The sequence below is a fragment of the Salvelinus alpinus genome, chromosome 19 (assembly GCF_045679555.1).
Source record: "Salvelinus alpinus chromosome 19, SLU_Salpinus.1, whole genome shotgun sequence".
NCBI classification, from domain to species: domain Eukaryota; kingdom Metazoa; phylum Chordata; class Actinopteri; order Salmoniformes; family Salmonidae; genus Salvelinus; species Salvelinus alpinus.
The window spans coordinates 13,921,639-13,935,652 of NC_092104.1; the positions used below are offsets into that span (position 1 = coordinate 13,921,639).

General features: G+C 44.7%; 1 protein-coding gene across 14 annotated transcripts in view; it reads left to right on the forward strand.

The window, feature by feature from the left end:
- Positions 1-14,014, forward strand: part of LOC139545029 (potassium channel subfamily T member 1-like) — a 197,393-nt gene that overhangs the window by 123,383 nt on the left and 59,996 nt on the right. For all 14 annotated transcript variants that reach the window (XR_011668982.1, XR_011668981.1, XR_011668983.1 and 11 more), the window contains 8 exons: positions 3,755-3,857; positions 5,539-5,601; positions 5,861-5,909; positions 6,225-6,284; positions 6,903-6,977; positions 7,932-8,015; positions 10,681-10,775; positions 12,800-12,983. Coding sequence is in view for 11 of the 14 variants with exons in the window: in XM_071352365.1 (XP_071208466.1) it covers positions 3,755-3,857; positions 5,539-5,601; positions 5,861-5,909; positions 6,225-6,284; positions 6,903-6,977; positions 7,932-8,015; positions 10,681-10,775; positions 12,800-12,983 (713 nt within the window). In the remaining 3 variants the exon portion in view is untranslated. The remainder of the gene's footprint in view (positions 1-3,754; positions 3,858-5,538; positions 5,602-5,860; positions 5,910-6,224; positions 6,285-6,902; positions 6,978-7,931; positions 8,016-10,680; positions 10,776-12,799; positions 12,984-14,014) is intronic.

The window sequence follows — 14,014 nt, forward strand, 5'->3', positions numbered from 1 at the left end:
TGAGTAGAGATGTCTGGTGTAGGGTAGAGACACCAGTTCTGAGTAGAGATGTCCGGTGTAGGGTAGAGACACCAGTTCTGAGTAGAGATGTCCGGTGTAGGGTAGAGACACCAGTTCTGAGTAGAGATGTCTGGTGTAGGGTAGAGACACCAGTTCTGAGTAGAGATGTCTAGTGTAGGGTAGAGACACCAGTTCTGAGTAGAGATGTCTGGTGTAGGGTAGAGACACCAGTTCTGAGTAGAGATGTCTGGTGTAGGGTAGAGACACCAGTTCTGAGTAGAGATGTCCGGTGTAGGGTAGAGACACCAGTTCTGAGGAGAGATGTCCGGTGTAGGGTAGAGACACCAGTTCTGAGTAGAGATGTCTAGTGTAGGGTAGAGACACCAGTTCTGAGTAGAGATGTCTGGTGTAGGGTAGAGACACCAGTTCTGAGTAGAGATGTCTGGTGTAGGGTAGAGACACCAGTTCTGAGTAGAGATGTCCGGTGTAGGGTAGAGACACCAGTTCTGAGTAGAGATGTCCGGTGTAGGGTAGAGACACCAGTTCTGAGTAGAGATGTCTAGTGTAGGGGAGAGACACCAGTTCTGAGTAGAGATGTCTAGTGTAGGGTAGAGACACCAGTTCTGAGTAGAGATGTCTGGTGTAGGGTAGAGACACCAGTTCTGAGGAGAGATGTCCGGTGTAGGGTAGAGACACCAGTTCTGAGTAGAGATGTCTGGTGTAGGGTAGAGACACCAGTTTTGAGGAGAGATGTCTGGTGTAGGGTAGAGACACCAGTTCTGAGTAGAGATGTCTGGTGTAGGGGAGAGACACCAGTTCTGAGTAGAGATGTCCAGTGTAGGGTAGAGACACCAGTTCTGAGTAGAGATGTCTGGTGTAGGGTAGAGACACCAGTTCTGAGTAGAGATGTCTGGTGTAGGGGAGAGACACCAGTTCTGAGTAGAGATGTCTGGTGTAGGTTAGAGACAACAGTTCTGAGTAGAGATGTCTAGTGTAGGGTAGAGACACCAGTTCTGAGTAGAGATGTCTGGTGTAGGGGAGAGACACCAGTTCTGAGTAGAGATGTCTAGTGTAGGGTGGAGACACCAGTTCTGAGTAGAGATGTCTAGTGTAGGGTAGAGACACCAGTTCTGAGTAGAGATGTCTGGTGTAGGGTAGAGACAACAGTTCTGAGTAGAGATGTCTGGTGTAGGGTAGAGACACCAGTTCTGAGTAGAGATGTCTGGTGTAGGGTAGAGACACCAGTTCTGAGTAGAGATGTCCGGTGTAGGGTAGAGACACCAGTTCTGAGTAGAGATGTCCGGTGTAGGGTAGAGACACCAGTTCTGAGTAGAGATGTCTAGTGTAGGGGAGAGACACCAGTTCTGAGTAGAGATGTCTAGTGTAGGGTAGAGACACCAGTTCTGAGTAGAGATGTCTGGTGTAGGGTAGAGACACCAGTTCTGAGGAGAGATGTCCGGTGTAGGGTAGAGACACCAGTTCTGAGTAGAGATGTCTGGTGTAGGGTAGAGACACCAGTTCTGAGGAGAGATGTCTGGTGTAGGGTAGAGACACCAGTTCTGAGTAGAGATGTCTGGTGTAGGGGAGAGACACCAGTTCTGAGTAGAGATGTCCAGTGTAGGGTAGAGACACCAGTTCTGAGTAGAGATGTCTGGTGTAGGGTAGAGACACCAGTTCTGAGTAGAGATGTCTGGTGTAGGGGAGAGACACCAGTTCTGAGTAGAGATGTCTGGTGTAGGTTAGAGACACCAGTTCTGAGTAGAGATGTCTAGTGTAGGGTAGAGACACCAGTTCTGAGTAGAGATGTCTGGTGTAGGGGAGAGACACCAGTTCTGAGTAGAGATGTCTGGTGTAGGGTAGAGACACCAGTTCTGAGTAGAGATGTCCAGTGTAGGGTAGAGACACCAGTTCTGAGTAGAGATGTCTAGTGTAGGGTAGAGACACCAGTTCTGAGTAGAGATGTCTAGTGTAGGGTAGAGACACCAGTTCTGAGTAGAGATGTCCAGTGTAGGGTAGAGACACCAGTTCTGAGTAGAGATGTCTGGTGTAGGGTAGAGACAACAGTTCTGAGTAGAGATGTCTGGTGTAGGGTAGAGACACCAGTTCTGAGTAGAGATGTCCAGTGTAGGGTAGAGACACCAGTTCTGAGGAGAGATGTCTGGTGTAGGGTAGAGACACCAGTTCTGAGTAGAGATGTCTAGTGTAGGGTAGAGACACCAGTTCTGAGTAGAGATGTCCGGTGTAGGGGAGAGACACCAGTTCTGAGTAGAGATGTCTGGTGTAGGGTAGAGACACCAGTTCTGAGTAGAGATGTCCGGTGTAGGGGAGAGACACCAGTTCTGAGTAGAGATGTCTGGTGTAGGGGAGAGACACCAGTTCTGAGTAGAGATGTCTGGTGTAGGGTAGAGACACCAGTTCTGAGTAGAGATGTCCGGTGTAGGGTAGAGACACCAGTTCTGAGTAGAGATGTCTGGTGTAGGGTAGAGACACCAGTTCTGAGTAGAGATGTCTGGTGTAGGGTAGAGACACCAGTTCTGAGTAGAGATGTCTGGTGTAGGGGAGAGACACCAGTTCTGAGTAGAGATGTCTGGTGTAGGGTAGAGACACCAGTTCTGAGTAGAGATGTCTGGTGTAGGGTAGAGACACCAGTTCTGAGTAGAGATGTCTAGTGTAGGGTAGAGACACCAGTTCTGAGTAGAGATGTCTAGTGTAGGGTAGAGACACCAGTTCTGAGTAGAGATGTCTAGTGTAGGGTAGAGACACCAGTTCTGAGTAGAGATGTCTGGTGTAGGGGAGAGACACCAGTTCTGAGTAGAGATGTCTGGTGTAGGGTAGAGACACCAGTTCTGAGTAGAGATGTCTGGTGTAGGGGAGAGACACCAGTTCTGAGTAGAGATGTCTGGTGTAGGGTAGAGACACCAGTTCTGAATAGAGATGTCTGGTGTAGGGTAGAGACACCAGTTCTGAGTAGAGATGTCTGGTGTAGGGTAGAGACACCAGTTCTGAGTAGAGATGTCTGGTGTAGGGTAGAGACACCAGTTCTGAGTAGAGATGTCTGGTGTAGGGGAGAGACACCAGTTCTGAGTAGAGATGTCTGGTGTAGGGTAGAGACACCAGTTCTGAGTAGAGATGTCTGGTGTAGGGTAGAGACACCAGTTCTGAGTAGAGATGTCTGGTGTAGGGTAGAGACACCAGTTCTGAGTAGAGATGTCTGGTGTAGGGTAGAGACACCAGTTCTGAGTAGAGATGTCCGGTGTAGGGTAGAGACACCAGTTCTGAGTAGAGATGTCTGGTGTAGGGTAGAGACACCAGTTCTGAGTAGAGATGTCTAGTGTAGGGTAGAGACACCAGTTCTGAGTAGAGATGGCTGGTGTAGGGTAGAGACACCAGTTCTGAGGAGAGATGCTTTACTTGTCAGACTCACTAGCCCGCTCATTTCATTGGTCTGCGATAAGTTCAGTTTCTGGGCAGTTAAAAACAAACTTTCTAGACATTCCCATACCAATGTGTCTTGCATTACAAAAACATGAGAGCAAACATTAGCCAGATTTACTCATATGAGCCTGATTAAATAAATCAGCACAAATTCAGTTACTCTTTACTTTACCATGGTATGTTATTCCTTCCCATAAGCTTTATTTGACCTTTGTCAACTATAATTGTTCAATTCCCTCTGGGAAACAGGTTAAGATTTACTCCCAATGTAATTCCTTAGTAAATCTGGCCTTTAGTGTTCTCTATTGTTTCCATGCAGGCCTGAGGATCCGTCTGTTTAACTTCTCCTTGAAGCTGTTGACGTGTGCCCTATACGTCCTCAGAGTGTCTCTGGACGACCCCGAACAGGTCACTGGTGTATGGTGAGTAACTGCTAATTTAACGTCCTGATAAAGTCCTGTTATTTCATGTCTTACTAGTGACCGTAGCATTTGTTAAACTGTGATTTCTAATTTGGGTGTTTGAGATTGAGGGCAGAATAAGCACATCAGCATCTCGTATTAGAATATGGACAAAAATATGGAAATAAAACATTTCTCTGATATATTGATATATACTGAACAAAAATATAAACGCAATATGAAACAATTTCAAAGATTTTACTGAGTTACAATTCATATAAGGAAATCGGTCTGAAATAAATAAATAAAATAAATATAAAATAAATAAATTAGGCCTAATCTATGGATTTCACATGATTGGGCAGGGGCACAGCCATGGGTGGGCCTGGGAGGGCACAGGGAGGGCACAACTCATCAGAATGTGTTTTGAGGGCTTTATTACAGACAGAAATACTCCTCAGCACCCACCATCCCCCTCCTCAGACGATCCCACAGGTAAAGAAGCCGGATGTGGAAGTCATAGGCTGGCGTGGTTACACGTGGTCTGTGGGTGTGAGACCAGTCGGATGTACTGCCAAATTCTCTAAAACGATGTTAGAGGTGGCTTATGGTGGAGTGTCACGTTCTTGAAAATGATCGGACCAAGGTGCAGCGTGAATTGAGTTCCACATCTTTGATTACAAAGTGAAACTAGAAACAAAATAACAAAACTTACAAAGACCGTGGCGACGTAGTGCTCAAACACACTAACACAAACAATATCCCACAAATGCAGGTGGGGAAAAAGCCTACCTAATTGCGAACCACACAAACCACCAACCTAGAAATCTATAAACTAGATAACCCTCCCAGTCACGCTCTGACCTAAACACCATAGAGAACCGAGGGCTCTCTATGGTCAGGGCGTGACATAGAGAAATTAACATTCTCTGGCAAATTTTCTGGCAAAAGCTCTGTTAGACAGTCATGCAGTCAGCATTCCAATTGCACGCTCCCTCAGAACTTGAGACATCTGTGGCATTGTGTTGTATGACAAAACTGCACATTTTAATGTCCCCAGCACAAGGTGCACCTGTGTAATGATCATGCTGTTTAATCAGCTCCTTGATGTGCCACACCTGTGGATGGATTACCTTAACAAAGGAAAAATGCTCACCAACAAGAATGTAAACAAATGTGTGCACAACATTTTAGAGAAATATGCTTTTTGTGCCAATGGAATATTTCTGGGTTATTTTATTTTAGCTCATGAAAGATGGGACCAACACTTTACATGTTGCGTTGATATTTTTGTTCAGTAGTCAGATCAATTCTAAAAAGATGGTATCTATTCAGGTATTGTATGAGTCAGAGAATCTACCTCTAACTTTTACCCAAAGTTGAAAATAAAATTGTATTTGGTCAAGATAAGATAGATCCAGAGTTTGGAATTAATTTTGTATCTGTCTGAGACACAAAAGGCTTTAAAGAGCAGTGGCGATGGTGAAGGGGCATTCTCTCTCAGTGTAGTGATATGGAAGCAGCATATGGATTTTATTGTATACACTGCCACCGGCAGCTCTTAAAGAAATTGTCCCTCTGCCTCCCGTCCGTCACCATGGCAACATGCAGAGTGAGGGAAGGTGCCTATTAGCCACAGGGTATATATTTCACCACACATTCTGTCTGAACGACTTCCCTTTGCTATGGATTTCCTCTGCAGTGTGAACTGTCAGAACCGAACAAGCACCACAGCAGAATCTACAGAAAGCACAGAAATCAACTGGTGAGTTATGAGGGTCTAACATTGACGTGCTGTCCCGGGCTTCGAATGTGTTTTTGATTGTGTTCATCTCATAGCTATCAGGTGGTGTTTGAAATGACTCTTGTCTAACCCATACAGTGTGATTCATCATCAATAACACTGTTTTGTCTTTTGAAAGGGAGTTGTTAATCTCATAGCTATCTTGTGTTATTTGGAATCATCTTTGTCAAATAATCAATATATAGAGTATAATCAATATCATTGTTTTGTCTTGTGAAAGGGATTTGATTTTCTGGGTGAACAGAAGGGTTCCTGTATGGGCGATACAGGTAAAAGAAGACTGAGATTCACTAACACTGCTTTGGTAATACAGTACTGGCTTCTCAAGTCTTCCATTCAACAGTAGCCACTATGGGTCAAACTCACAAGTGAACATTTCATTGACAATCTCCCCCTTCCCCTGTGGCCAATACATTAGAAAAACAAGACATCTAAACACTCACAGCATCCCATATGAAAATATTTGACAACAGAAGACACTTTACAGCACATATTTTCCCCAGTGATATGTAGATTGCCTGAGAGGTTATGTGGCCAGATTGCAGCCCTGGTAATGTGTGTGCCTCCACTCTGCTCTGCTCCAGGTGATCGTGGCCTTAATCAGTTTCCTGGAAGCGATGCTCCTTACATATCTCAGCTACAAAGTAAGACACCTCAGCTCTACTCTTTTCACACTGATCACAGAAAAAAATCAACGCCACAAAGGAAGTCATTTCATTCATTCTATCAGGCAGAGTCGTGTGGCGTGTCTGTGTGAGATTGCAATTAATTGGCGAACTTTCTGGCATATGGTTTAACCGCGAGCCTCAGCTCTAGCCTGAGCCAGAAGAACAGGTCATTAATACACTTTACAAATGAATAAAAGATGAGGTGTCCGTCCTACTTTTTTCTTTAAATTGGGCTCTTTCCTTAAATAACTCATTAGTGCTGCAGTGCTACTTCCCTTTGATTAATTAGGCTGTTTTACTTTTACTTTAGGAAGACAGTGTGTTTTTTGTTTTGCTTCGTTTTGGCAGATCCCCAATTGTTTTAACGAATCCTGTCATTATGTTCTCGCCTGCCTGGAGCGCCAGATGGGCGGGATTTTCAGAATTAGTTCCATTGTGCCAGGCACACTTAGAACCGAGGTCTGATTATTCCAACAATATTGACCTCGTTTTTGGGGGATTCGTATCATATCACTATCATTGTAATTAGTCCGCAGACTAATTACAATGAGCCAGTAGCTTATTACCTTGACTCACACAGTTTCTCTTTTTCAGGGGAATATCTGGGAGCAGATGTTCCAGATCTCCTTCATCCTGGAGATGATCAATACCGTGCCGTTTATAATCACTGTGAGTCTTCTACCACCTGATCTCACACACACACACACACACACACACACACACACACACACACACACACACACACACACACACACACACACACACACACACACACACACACACACACACACACACACACACACACAACTTGTTTTCCATCTGTGCCATATTAAATTATTTCAAATAGTCTAGATACCTTGTAATATGAATGGGCTTCAGGCATGCTGATAATACATTTATATTGGTATTGGAATGGCTCTGGTCTTTGTGAATTCACAGTGTGTGGCGTCCCTCTGACATTCTGTATTCATCAAGCAGCAGGCCCACAACGTCCAACAGAGAAATGTGACAGGATACACCATGAGGAATGTGGTGCTGACAAATAGATTCATTTCAGTGGCTCAAACCATATTCTACAAAGCTAACGAGGCCAATTAGTGAACATCAAATCAAATCAAATTGTTTTTGTCACATGTGCTGAATACAACAGGTGTAGACCTGTCTGTGAAATGCTTACTTACAAGCCCTTAACCAACAATACAGTTCAATAAATAGTGTTAAGAAAATATTTACTAAATAAACTAAAGTAAAAAATAAAATAAAATAAATAGTAACACAATAAAATAACAATACCGAGGCTATATACAGGGGGTACCGGTACTGAGTCAATGTAATTTGCACATGTAGGTAGGGGTAGAGTGACTGCATGGATAATAAAAAGCGAGTAGTAGCAGTGTAAAAACAAAAGGGGGGGGGGGGGGGGGCATTTGATTAATTGTTCAACAGTCTTATGGCTTGGGGGTAGAAGACAACATATGACTTTTGCAATGTTTATGTTTTATATTATGAGTATAGCTCTAGAGACCTGGGAGTATGGTAATGTGAGACTGTGAGTGGTGAAACTTGATGATGGGAGCGTACACTGCACACTGTGCATATGAATTCATCCAATTGTCTCTTCAGATCTTCTGGCCTCCATTGAGAAACATCTTCATCCCAGTGTTTCTCAACTGCTGGTTAGCCAAGTGTGCCCTGGAGAATATGATTGTGAGTATATGCTATAGCCATAACGCAGCAGTCAAAACTGGACAGAACTGGTTGCAATGATGTCATAATTACAGTGGGGAGAACAAGTATTTGATACACTGCCGATTTTGCAGGTTTTCCTACTTACAAAGCATGTAGAGGTCTGTAATTTTTATCATAGGTACACTTCAACTGTGAGAGACGGAATCTAAAACAAAAATCCAGAAAATCACATTGTATGATTTTTAAGTAATTAATTTGCATTTTATTGCATGACATAAGTATTTGATCACCTACCAACCAGTAAGAATTCCGGCTCTCACAGACCTGTTAGTTTTTCTTTAAGAAGCCCTCCTGTTCTCCACTCATTACCTGTATTAACTGCACCTGTTTGAACTCGTTACCTGTATAAAAGACACCTGTCCACACACTCAATCAAACAGACTCCAACCTCTCCACAATGGCCAAGACCAGAGAGCTGTATAAGGACATCAGGGATAAAATTGTAGACATGCAACAGGCTGGGATGGGCTACAGGACAATAGGCAAGCAGCTTGGTGAGAAGGCAACAACTGTTGGCGCAATTATTAGAAAATGGAAGAAGTTCAAGATGACGGTCAATCACCCTCGGTCTGGGGCTCCATGCAAGATCTCACCTCGTGGGGCATCAATGATCATGAGGAAGGTGAGTTATCAGCCCAGAACTACACGGCAGGACCTGGTCAATGACCTGAAGAGAGCTGGGACCACAGTCTCAAAGAAAACCATTAGTAACACACTACACCGTCATGGATTAAAATCCTGCAGCGCACGCAAGGTCCACCTGCTCAAGCCAGCGCATGTCCAGGCCCGTCTGAAGTTTGCCAATGACCATCTGGATGATCCAGAGGAGGAATGGGAGAAGGTCATGTGGTCTGATGAGACAAAAATAGAGCTTTTTGGTCTAAACTCCACTCGCCGTGTTTGGAGGAAGAAGAAGGATGAGTACAACCCCAAGAACACCATCCCAACCGTGAAGCATGGAGGTGGAAACATCATTCTTTGGGGATGCTTTTCTGCAAAGGGGACAGGACGACTGCACTGTATTGAGGGGAGGATGGATGGGGCCATGTATCGCGAGATCTACACCAACAACCTCCTTCCCTCAGTAAGAGCATTGAAGATGGGTCGTGGCTGGGTCTTCCAGCATGACAACGACCCGAAACACACAGCCAGGGCAACTAAGGAGTGGCTCCGTAAGAAGCATCTCAAGGTCCTGGAGTGGCCTAGCCAGTCTCCAGACCTGAACCCAATAGAAAATCTTTGGAGGGAGCCGAAAGTCCGTATTGCCCAGCGACAGCCCCGAAACCTGAAGGATCTGGAGAAGGTCTGTATGGAGGAGTGGGCCAAAATCCCTGCTGCAGTGTGTGCAAACCTGGTCAAGAACTACAGGAAACGTATGATCTCTGTAATTGCAAACTAAGGTTTCTGTACCAAATATTAAGTTCTGCTTTTCTGATGTATCAAATACTTATGTCATGCAATAAAATGCAAATTAATTACTTAAAAATCATACAATGTGATTTTCTGGATTTTTGTTTTAGATTCCGTCTCTCACAGTTGAAGTGTACCTATGATAAAAATGACAGACCTCTACATGCTTTGTAAGTAGGAAAACCTGCAAAATCATCAGTGTATCAAATACTTGTTCTCCCCACTGTATGTAGTTTTGTTGGCAGGGAATACATGGGTTCTTCCTATTTAAATGTTCCAGCTCTCAGATTATGCTGTATATAGCCTGCTTGCAGAATAGTTGCTATAGAATAACTTAACTCTGCATTGTGTGGGTGTAGAAGAACCCTGGTAAGAATTCCCTGGTTATGAATAGTCTGTAGATTCCCTGTCAGTTAAAAAAGAAATGTTTTAGGAAGGCAGACCATCAATGAGTATAGATTTGAGCCAGAGCCTGCATGTATCTGTGTGGACAGATGGTTAGGTCCAGGGCCAAGGAGACCAGTTCTGAGGGGGAGAACAGGTCCAGCCTGGAGAGGTTGAAGGGGAGGCTTCAGCCAAACAGAAACATTATCAAGGGACATGGTGGGTAGGTAGCTTGAAGAGACTGAAGTGGGGGTTCAGCCAATCAGAAACATTATCAAGGGACATGGTGGGTAGGTAGCGTGAAGAGACTGAAGCAGGGCTTCAGCCAATCAGAAACATTATCAAGGGACATGGTGGGTAGGTAGCGTGAAGAGACTGAAGCGGGGCTTCAGCCAATCAGAAACATTATCAAGGGACATGGTGGGTAGGTAGCTTGAAGAGACTGAAGTGGGGCTTCAGCCAATCAGAAACATTATCAAGGGACATGGTGGGTAGGTAGCTTGAAGAGACTGAAGCGGGGCTTCAGCCAATCAGAAACATTAACAAGGTGTGACATGGACCGCATGCTCACTGCTTGTATGCTGTATGAAAGGTTGACCGCATCAGTATCAAAGTAACCAGCAAGGCAGATAGGTTTTAAAGCGAGATAAATAGACAGATAGATGGTGCAGTAGATGGAGCAGACTGACTGACTGACTGACAGACTGACAGACTAACCAGCACAGCAGACCAACTGACTGACCAACCGATTTAACATGAACCCTAACCCTCTTTCTGTATCTCTCCTTCCCTCGCTCTGCTTCTATCCCTCCCCCCTCTTTATCCTCAGAATGATCTCCATCGTGCCATTCAGAGGACCCACTCGGCCATGTTCAACCAGGTTCTCATCCTCATCTGCACCCTACTCTGTCTGGTCTTCACTGGGTATGTGTCCTCTGATCTCAGCCTCTCTTCCCTGGAGCTCCCTAAATCTGGGCCCATGGGCTGCAACTCATTCCACAAAGCTGTTCCCTGCCATCTGCCCTTTTTCATTCCCACTCGCAGATCTGATAGAATCTGGTTAAGGGTAAGCAACATTGAAAAAGGGAGGTGGACTTGGTTGTAATGACAACATCAACAACCAGCTTGGCCCACAGATAGTTTTCTCATGCCCAGTTGTTTCAGATCTGTGAAGGGGAGTGAACAAGGGCATCTAGGAGGAAACAACTTTCTGGAATGAAATACAGCCCCTGATCTCCCCCCTTCATCCCTGGTGCTCCCTGGGACCCTCTCCTCCATCCACTGACATCTTGACTCCTCATTATCCAATACAGGAAATTAACTGAGGAAGTCAGGCAGAACAGAGAGCAGAATCAATGGTGTGATTCTCACTGATTCAACAGGTCAGAGCAGAAGTGTTGTGGTGCATCGATCGCTGGGAATGTAGGGTTTTGATCCTTAATCTGCCAGGCTGAATTTCAATGTGGATAGTATATGTATGTCAAACTGTCTGTTTAAATATCACAAGTGATGAGATCAGTAGGACTCAGGGCAAGTTGTAACAGTAAGTTAGGTTACATTGGATCATCATCATGTATAATTCACCTTTCTCTTAGACTTTTTAATTTTATTTCACCTTTATTTAACTAGGCAAGTAAGTTAAGAACAAATTATTTTTTACAATGCCGGCCTACACCGGCCAAACCCAGACGATGCTGGACCAATTGTGCGACGCCCTATGGGACTCCCAGTCACAGCCGGTTGTGATACAGCCTAGATTCAAACCAGGGTGTCTGTAGTGACGCCTCAAGCACTGAGATTCAGTGCCTTAGACCGCTGTGCCACTCGGGAGCCATTGATCATTCAATGTGTCCATGTTTTAATTGAACCTTATTCAAATAAGCTCACTGCTCTTTCCTCATGCATACAGATATCGGATCTTCCTCACAGGAGGAAAATAATCCTGCTGCAGGAGGATTTGAATAAATATTTTTAAAGTATAATCACAGCAATGTTTGTAGGCTATACAATGCAGTAGCGTACCTAGGGGGCTATGGTTCGGGGAAGCCTCCGCTAACCAACCGACCTCATACCATCCAGTATTCTCAAGGCTTGCTAGAGCATTGTGACCTGACATAGTGCAGTGTTCTGAGCAGCAAGCTTCAGTGCTGAGTATCAGAAGTTCATGCCTGGTTCTGGGCAATCATTTTAACACTTTGTGTGAAAGGAAACTAATGTTGGTGTAGCCTACTGACTCTTATCATTCTATTCGTTCCCTATTTAAGTTACCCAACAGTGTCTGATATGGTCATTTCTTATCAAGATCTGGGGTAAAATAACCCTGGACTGTCCATATTTGAAATGTGTAACTACATCAAGTCTATCTGGGGATTGAGTTATTTGTGCCAGAAGGCCCGTGGGCCGGAATCAAACCCACGCCGACACAGTAGGCCTATATGTTCGCACTGAAGGCAGCAGCCCTAACTGCTAGACCACCCCAGGCCACAATTAAACTACATTTTGACAGTTCATTCGTAACTTTAAGATACACTTGACACTGTATATGAAACGACGGTTGTTGATATGTATGGCTGTGTTTCAGATAGATTTTATACGTTTGAATGTTGCAGTATTAGGAGCTAGCTAGGGTTAGCGTTTGAGCGAGCGAGAGAGAACATAATTTTGATAGCAAACCCTGATCCCAATGACTCGACTGCCCCCGCATGGAGAGAAAGAGAAATGTTCATTTTCAGCCACGCACGGAGCTCATTTAGAATTGCATCTGGAAAATTCCCTGTGACAAAAGGATCGATCAAGTTAAGATCCGACATCTGAAGCTCTGAGTTCCGGCATTATAGTGGTTCTCCATAATGCAAAATCAGCAACGTACGATGTCAATCGTCTATGCTCGCGAGACTACCTTGTGCAAAATGTCACCCCTAAATGTGAAATCCCTCTATTCCTTCCAGGGCGTGTGGTATCCAGCATCTTGAGAGAGCATCCAATCAGAACCTGACTCTGTTCAACTCTCTGTATTTCTGCATCGTCACCTTCTCTACCGTGGGCTACGGTGACGTCACACCTCATATCTGGCCCTCTCAGCTGCTGGTGGTTATTCTCATCTGTGTGGCTCTCGTGGTCCTCCCGCTACAGGTATGACACTGTATATAACAGTGCTTACACAATAGCCTATTACCACAGCCGTTTTCCAAGGATAATTGAGGCTGAAAAGAATCTCAGACACGTTATCACAAGATTTCATTTGTGTTTGTATTTATTAGGGATCTCCATTAGTTCCTGCCAAGGCAGCAGCTACTCTTCCTGGGGTTTATTATAGATCTCCATTAATTCCTGCCAAGGCAGCAGCTACTCTCCCTGGGGTTTATTATAGATCTCCATTAATTCCTGCCAAGGCAGCAGCTACTCTTCCTGGGGTTTATTATAGATCTCCATTAGTTCCTGCCAAGGCAGCAGCTACTCTTCCTGGGGTTTATTATAGATCTCCATTAATTCCTGCCAAGGCAGCAGCTACTCTCCCTGGGGTTTATTATAGATCTCCATTAATTCCTGCCAAGGCAGCAGCTACTCTTCCTGGGGTTTATTATAGATCTCCATTAGTTCCTGCCAAGGCAGCAGCTACTCTTCCTGGGGTTTATTATAGATCTCCATTAGTTCCTGCCAAGGCAGCAGCTACTCTTCTTGGGGTTTATTTTGGATCTCCATTAATTCCTGCCAAGGCAGCAGCTACTCTTCCTGGGGTTTATTATAGATCTCCATTAATTCCTGCCAAGGCAGCAGCTACTCTTCCTGGGGTTTATTATAGATCTCCATTAGTTCCTGCCAAGGCAGCAGCTACTCTTCCTGGGGTTTATTATGGATCCCCATTAGTTCCTGCCAAGGCAGCAGCTACTCTTCCTGGGGTTTATTATGGATCCCCATTAGTTCCTGCCAAGGCAGCAGCTACTCTTCCTGGGGTTTATTATGGATCCCCATTAGTTCCTGCCAAGGCAGCAGCTACTCTCCCTGGGGTTTATTATAGATCTCCATTAGTTCCTGCCAAGGCAGCAGCTACTCTTCCTGGGGTTTATTATAGATCTCCATTAGTTCCTCCCAAGGCAGCAGCTACTCTTCCTGGGGTTTATTATAGATCTCCATTAGTTCCTGCCAAGGCAGCAGCTACTCTT